Here is a 7,607-nt window from a genome sequence, read left to right as displayed (position 1 = left end):
TCGTCGGATTGAGCTTGAATTCGCACTGCACAACGCTGCTGAAGCTCGAAAAAGCGACGTTGTTCTTCTCGCAGATCGATCGCCAGTCGTCGAGCCTTGTGGCCACGATATCGACGCTGGATCTGGACACTGGCCGTGCGTTCTTGTCTCGAACGCGCGAGCTTCTGGGCTCGCACTAACCGCAGTTTGTTACGATGAATTCTTCGTCGGAAGTGACGCTGCACTTTGGTCGCTGCTTGCGTCTCCCGCATGAACTCGCGTCGTCTTCTGGCTACCAGTCGACGGGCCTCGCGTCCCACGCGCATTGCTCGATACCGACGCTGAATCAGAACCACAGCTTGTAGAAGTTGCTTCTCGTAAGCCCCACGCATTTCATTCTGCGCACGTCGAGCTTGTCTTGTGGCTCGATATCTTCGCTGAATTAACGTCGCGCATTGCTCCAGACGAGAATATTTCATCTTTAAAACCAACGCTTCTCTTCTGGCTTGTCGACCACGCCAAATACTCTGCAGTCTTCTAGCAACGGCATGTTGTAGTGCAATTTCTCGTCGCACAAGAGCTTGTCGACGAGCAACTCGAGCGCGAAATAGATTCTGGTAAAATAAACATTAGTAAAATAAGAAATATTAAGAGAATATATTACGCACCTGGATGGTTGCTGCTGCCGCCCAGGATGTACCGAACTCCGCGACATATCGTCGATCTTTCGCTCGTGGAGCAGGAAAAATACCCACCTGGGTGTTCTTCCCTGGAGTGCCAAGCCGTAACTCGCCAAAAGGCCACGAAGAACTCAAACTCTGCAGCACTCGAGCCGAAATTCGACAACCGTGCACACTAAGTGTGAGTAGTTGAGGACAAGCAAATGCCAGACGTGCAATCGGGTCTTGAGTGATGAGAGAACAGTCTGCCAGTATCAAATGTGCCAGTTTGGGTCGCTGAAATGCATCGCACAGTGCGTTAAGTCCAGCGTCAGAAACCAATCGACATCCAGTGAGATCCAACAGCTCCAGTTGATCCGCACGCGTTGCGAGATACCGAAGTCCAATGTCTCCGACTCGGTCGCATCCAGCAACGACAAGCTGCGTTATTGAGCTGCCATACTTGGCTACAGCTCGAAGCATGCGATCATCGCATCGACGCACACCGGAAAGATCAAGTTTTGTCAGTTTTTGGCACCCTCTAAGCACAGCAGTGACTGCCACTAGAGTGACATCGTAACAAGCCTGTAGACTCAGTTTCCTCAGCTCACAACAACTCGCTCCAATCGCCACTAAAGCACGTTCTTGAAGCTGGAAACAGCCACTTAAGTTGAGATCTCGTAGCTCGGAGCATTTACTAGCGATCGCACGGAGACCTTCGAGTCCAAAATCGCGGTTACTGCCATCGGATACGAGATACAAATTCGCAGTATGTAGCAGCTCAAGCTTCCAACATCCAGCCGCTAAGAGCCGTAGCCCCACGTCAGAAATCCCTTTCACGCCATTCATCTTCAGCGACATTAGCTCTGGACAATTAGCGCCTAAAGCTGCACAAGTGGCGTCGGTAAGACCAATCGCTCCTGACAGATCCAGTCGTGTAAGTTGTGTGCAGCGAGAAGCCATCCATTGCACGCCAGCGTCTGTTAGAGCACTACTACCCGATAACAAGACAACGCGTAGGTTAGGACAACCTCCCAATGCTGAGCACGAAGAGTCTGTGAGGTGCTCAAGACCTCGTACCCCGATAGGTCGATCAAGCGCGATATACTCGAGATGAGGACTGCTCCGGGCGATTCGTACAATTGCTCGATCCGAAATCCTCAAGCAGCCACTGAGCTCGAGTCTTCGTAATTGTAGACACTGCGTGGCCAATGTTTCGATCAAGACATCGGTCACTTGTGGACAGCGTGACAAGTTGAGATGTGTGAGTCTTGGAGAGGCGTAGAAGCATCGACGCAGCACCCAATCTCCTAATTGAGGACAATCTGCGAGACTTAGATGAGTTAATGAGGCACCACAGCAGTCAGCAAGAGCTGCTAACCCAGCACCGCGTACGTTAGAGAGAGTGGACAGGTCTAGACGCTCGAGATGCGTACAATACTCGCTTACAACGCGAAGTGCTGCATCTGTAATGCGTACAGCTCCAGCGATCGCGAATTCTTGTAAGTTTGGTAAAGCCAGAGCAATCGCAGCTAAGCCGGCGTCTGTGATAGCGTCAGCTCCAGTAAGTAGCAATGACTTCGTTGTCTGGTTTCGAGCGTCAGAGTAGGATACCGACAGCTTTTCAGCCTCCTCCTTGGTAAATAAAAAGCTGCGTTGACGTGAACCAGCTAGTAGACCCTGGAGCTTCTGAGCCTTGAGGTTGGTCCTGGTGATGCGGTGGTTGTGAGCAGCTATGCGACATAAAGTTTGGTCCGATACAATCACACTCCAGCGACGTAAATCAACGCGAGCGCCTTGTAGTAGCTGCAACGGAACATCTGTCAATGCGGACCCTAAATTGTTGTTCTGATCTGGTCTATGGGGCTGCATCAACTGTGACAGTAGCTCTAAAGCAGGTCTTCCTGTCTGTCGTTGAGGTTCATGAGCGCGACTTGGTGCCGAGTCGTCCTGGTTTAAGAACACCTTGTCACGTCGTTCAGAAGTTGCTGGCCCGCTTCGAGACATCCCTCGAGACAGCTCCTGCAGCTTGGTATTCCTACTCGTTCGGAGCTTGCTGACGCGTTGTCTTGCAGTCAGTTGTACCGCTTGTTGGTTGGTTCCAGGTACATTATCTACTTGCAGAGTTTCAGGCGTACGACGTCCACTTTCACTTTCGGCTAGTCTACGTTTTGTAAGAGCAAAGGCATTAATGAAATGCACACTGGAATATATTGCACGTGCGAAAACCTACGGCGTGAGTTGACGCGTTCGATGCTTACGGTTCTGGTTCGAACGGGGAGCTGTTCGATTTTGGATAGAGCGACGATACTCGTCCAGCAGCGTCATGTTGTACTGGATACCGAAAGAAATTCCTGACTAAACTGAGCAGTTGGAGCACAATAATAGCAAAGCCATGTAGGGAGTAGGATTGCCACGTTATCAAGGTTCAATGCAGAGGCCAGAAGTGTCCACCGCTCTCCTCACTGTTGACCTGCATGGGCCGACTTGGGTCGCGAAGCCGGAAACGAAGGGGTTGCCGACGTTGTTCGCTGCATATTCCGGTGCAGTAGTGTAGTCTTTAGCTGTCGCTTTCCTTCGGTTGAAGTCTTTTGTCTTCGGGTAGAGCTCGCAGCACTTTTAGGTCTTCGTTGTCTCAGACACTTGGACGACTTGGATGCTGCTGAAGGCTTTTGAGTCGATGAAGTTGTCGTCGATGTAGCGAGCGGAGCTTGCAACACGGCAAGTCGAGCTTGACGTATCATTGCGGCACTTGAGCACCGTACGACCGCTTCATCGCCTTCGTTCTTCGCACTGTAGCGAGTGGATGTAGCTCTAGCTGTTTGTGGTCGTGTACTTCGTGCATCTAACGCCTCGTCCTGGTCAACCAGAGCTTGAAGCTCTAGCAGCTTAACCAACGCCTCTGTAGCTGGATCCACGGGAGGTTTCCGTCGTCTTGCGGCTGCTGCACGCTCTAATTGACACCGTCGAGCGCGTTCAAACACTTGAGCGCGTCGCTCTGTATCGTCCTTGATGGAACTCTCATAGAAGTCCACCAGCTGTGCGTATTGAATGGGTTGTGTTCTCTCCAACGTTTCGAGATGCTGCTGCGAGTGACTCGTTAGCACTGCCGAATGCGCTTCACCTGCTGCTAATTGAGTGACTCGCAGTCCGATGAGAGACCTCACGAGATGTGGGAGCGTGTAGATTTGAGGACACGAGTTCAAGCCACATTGACCCATTTCGTCGTTCCCCCAAGCGAATAGTTTACCATCAGGACACGACACCAGAGAGTGCTGCTTGCCTGCAGCCACCGAAGCGATAGCTAACGGAGACAAGGTATCCACAGCGTCAAAGTACGCGACTCTTGTAGGTACGAGGCGGTCACGACAGTCTCCAACACCTAGTTGGCCGCTAGAATTCCACCCGAAAGCGTAGAGTACATGAGCTCCCGCGACTACCAAGGTATGAGCTGCACCACAAGCCACATAGGTGCATTTTACACCCTCTTTCGCGAAGACTACGGGGCCAAACCACGACGAATACTCGTCGTCAAGAACGTCCGGAGTGTTTGCTATTTGCCGACCCAGACGCCCATATCCTCGCTGTCCACACGTTAGAAGTTGGCCACTTTGAAGCAACGCAGCAGTGTGTGAGTCTCCACAAGCGATCTGCACCACCCGACGGCCTTTTAGAGCCAATACTTCCATTGGAGACATCACGGTATCGAACGTTTGTTCGTGAACGTTCAGACCGTGACCCAACGCGCCACTCCGACCGATCCCCCACGAGAACACGTCGCCATCTTCAGCCAAAGCGAAGCTGTGACTGGCACCGCAGGCTACCTGAACGATACGTTTGTGTAATAGTGGCTGAACGACTCTCGGGGCATTCGCAGTCTCCTTCTCACTTCGTGTCTTGCTCCTACAGTCAAAGACTTCACCCCACGTCAGCAAATAGCCTTGTTCGCTCGCACCGACGCCGTGTTTGTCACCACACGCAACATCTAGCAACATGCGACTCAGCACGACATCCGTCCCGCCATCCTTTGAGCAGGCAGTAGAAGAAGATCCTAACGTGACCATCTCGCCGTCTTGGTACAACGCCAGCGTCTTATCTCCGTGACCCGAGAGCTTCACGATAGCGCTGGTACGATCCAACGAGCCTCTTGCACTTGTCGTTAGCTCCTCTGTCCCCGTTTTGTTGCCTCTTGCAGTCATAACCTTGACCACAGTAGCTGCAGTTGAAAGTCTCCGACGTGATTGCTGTACTGCTTGGTTCGCAGCTTCCACGGCTGCTACGGCTGCGATCGCCCCTGGCGGCATTGGCACGAGGGTAGAGCAACGTGCCACTAAAGGTCGAGGTTCCAGTGTACTGCGTTGTAGCTCTATCTCGGTGAATTCATGCAGCGTCGGTTGCTTGAGCTTGAGCTGTGAGGAGAATGCTGCAGCTTTACCCGTGGCAAAGACATGATACCCGTCTCGAGGACCCACAAAGGCCTGTACTGAACTTGGGAGATAAATGACCCGTCGACCGTGGAAACGGGAGTCCAGACTGCTTGTTGAGTGCTCGATAATAGCAGCACTACCTCGTAATTCCTCGAAAACACCGCCGTTCACAGCCGCCACTCGAAAATTCCTAGGCTCTTGCCAATTTTCCGGGGTGAAGACGTGTAAAGCTGGTAGAACGCGTAGTCCAGTAGGGAGATTGACTGGAGATACTGTGACCGGTTGTTCTGGAGGGTTGGAGCAACGTAGAACGACCGAGTAGAACGCTGATATGCCGCCTACCGTCACTGAAACAGTAGACGGCATGAAGACGATGCTCGCGACACCGGGAGGGACCCCAGCCCGACGCATTAGAAGGCCATAATTCTTGGTGGATGATGCGGAGGGGGGTCGACTACCACTGCGTCTCGGCATGAGACCGGGTACTCAAACAAAATTCTAAGATAAACAGCAACTAAGAGCCCAATTTCCAATTATATCAACGTCACAAAAAGTGTCTCCTTCTAGCCAGTTGAGCTGTCAGGTTTCCGTCCACCCGCGACGAAGGAATCATCTTGACGCCATGCGCAGTCCACGTCCTCAAAGCCAGCCTGTTCTAGCGCCTTTAGCTGTTTAAACAGAGCCAATTGACCCACATGGTCTGCATAAATGACGTGTCCTCCGGGACGCAGTGTCTTCCACACGGCTCGAAAGAGCTGCTTGTACTCGTCTTCAACCGCCATCGTCTTCTCTTCCTCTGCTGGTGCATAGTGTGCTGGTTTCTCCGTGAGAACGTGGAAGGCCAGACAGGCGACCACAATGTCCACGGGCTCGTCACAGAGCTGCGTAGTCGCAGTGGGTGTCACCACTTTCGTGACGAACTGCGTCCTCTCTTTGACTCCAGCTTGTACCGCTTCCAGTCTTTGACTCGCCAGCGTCAGTCTCTGCTCGGAAGAGTCCACTAGGACCAATTTAACTGTCGGATACGCCTCTAGAATGGCTGCGGAGACTCGTCCACTGCCTGCGCAGAGGTCCAGCACTGCCTTCTCTCCACACGGAGGCAACGCCAGCACAAGCTCTGTCAGCATGGGCTTGGCTAGAGGCAGACGTTTCTCCAGCTGCAGATCGTACCAATAGGCATCGCCCCAGAAACCCCCGCGTCGCTGTAGGTTCTTCACCCAGCTGCCATTGGATAGAGAAGATGATGAAGGATTAACGACGGTCGTGGGGGCTCCGGAGGCGTTGGAACTCTCGCTTGACATGGAGCTACTGGTCGGCGATGAAACTTCGTCGGCCTTGCGCTTCTTCTGACGAGATTTCTTGCGTGATTTCGACTTGGATTGTGCATCGCTGCCGAACGGAGCGAGTGTCATTTGCTTGGTGCCCAACGGAGTCGACACGGACACGAACCGCGGAGTGGAAATCTCCATGTCCAGATCTGATTCTTGCTTCTTTTTCTTGACAATTATAAATGAACAGCGTTTCTAACTGAAAAGAAATACGAGGAGCAGTAGTAGAACATTAATACAGGATCAAAGTGGTATCAAAAAGTCTTTTGTGAAACTACTTATCTACTTCTTAGTACTTGTAAGTTAACGCTTCTAAAAAAATGAATTTAATAGTACTAATATTTGTGGAGCTGAAATGTAGTACTTTAGGAAGTATTACTTCATACTACTAGTATTATTTGTTTTACCAAAACCTCGTAGTAGTAGTACCCCAAGCGATTTCTTGCAGTACTACAGTTCTACGTAGTACTACTACAGTAGTAGTGCATCATGCACTGCATGTGCGTTTTCCTGATTCAACGATAAAAAATCTTCACTTCTTGGCGCTCTTCCAACACCGATACAGACAACGACGGTGAAATCCGCCACCCTCTGAGCGCCATCCTCCATAGTAGTTCTTTTTTTTTTTCTCGACAGGAAAATACGTCGCACAATTTTATTGGTAGATAAAACGAATTAATTAGCAAAAGCAAAGTAGAAAAAATGCGATTATATTTCAACTATCGGGCACATCGGAATAGCTTTCCGGAAGCTTTTCGCTACGACTTCTTCTGAAAGCTCCCCCCAAGCCTCGATCGTCCGTTGTATTGTAGCAAGACGTCTTTTGGCCGCCTTGTTCTCTGCCTTAGATTCATCCATGACCTCGTTGTCCGTGCTCGCAGTATTCGATTCGCTCGCTCCGTTATCGTCTTCGTTTGGTGTCACGCAGACGCACTCCTGCAGGCACCAGCACTCTCCATCGCACATGCACTCGTCCCAGCAGATGCACTCCTCCCAGCACGTGCACGATTCCAGCCGTCCACACTTGCTACAATATACAGATGCCGCGTCATTCGCCGAGTCTTCAGTAGTTTCAGCCACAAAGTTCGTCTCCGCGCTGATGTCTGACAGCCACTTTCCCGTAATTTTCTTTTTTAAAGGTCCCATGACCCCAACGTCTAGTGGCTGGCAGATTGCTGTACTGTTGGGCGGTAGTTGGCAAACCAGTGCCGACG

At 51.4% G+C, this 7,607-nt stretch overlaps 3 protein-coding genes across 3 annotated transcripts; all 3 read right to left on the bottom strand.

Moving 5' to 3' along the window:
• Positions 1-460: 460 nt before the first annotated feature.
• PITG_01866 (uncharacterized protein) lies at positions 461-694 on the bottom strand (the record flags this gene model as incomplete). Its single annotated transcript, XM_002908419.1, has 2 exons — positions 461-593; positions 648-694. 2 exons carry the CDS (start codon positions 692-694, stop codon positions 461-463), a joined length of 180 nt encoding a protein of 59 aa, XP_002908465.1.
• Positions 695-2,752: 2,058 nt separating this feature from the next.
• PITG_01865 (regulator of chromosome condensation (RCC1)-like protein) lies at positions 2,753-4,942 on the bottom strand (the record flags this gene model as incomplete). The annotated part of the gene is made up of 2 exons (XM_002908418.1): positions 2,753-2,797; positions 3,404-4,942. 2 exons carry the CDS (start codon positions 4,940-4,942, stop codon positions 2,753-2,755), a joined length of 1,584 nt encoding a protein of 527 aa, XP_002908464.1.
• A 627-nt stretch (positions 4,943-5,569) lies between these two features.
• PITG_01864 (uncharacterized protein) lies at positions 5,570-6,567 on the bottom strand (the record flags this gene model as incomplete). The annotated part of the gene is made up of 1 exon (XM_002908417.1): positions 5,570-6,567. The coding sequence occupies one exon, from the start codon at positions 6,532-6,534 to the stop codon at positions 5,629-5,631; it is 906 nt and encodes a 301-aa protein (XP_002908463.1).
• Between the last annotated feature and the right edge of the window lie 1,040 nt (positions 6,568-7,607).

The sequence above is a fragment of the Phytophthora infestans genome, genomic scaffold (genome assembly GCF_000142945.1).
Source record: "Phytophthora infestans T30-4 supercont1.2 genomic scaffold, whole genome shotgun sequence".
NCBI lineage: Eukaryota > Oomycota > Peronosporomycetes > Peronosporales > Peronosporaceae > Phytophthora > Phytophthora infestans.
The sequence above is the reverse complement of the archived record's forward strand: the minus strand, read 5'-3'. Positions and strand labels throughout refer to the sequence as shown.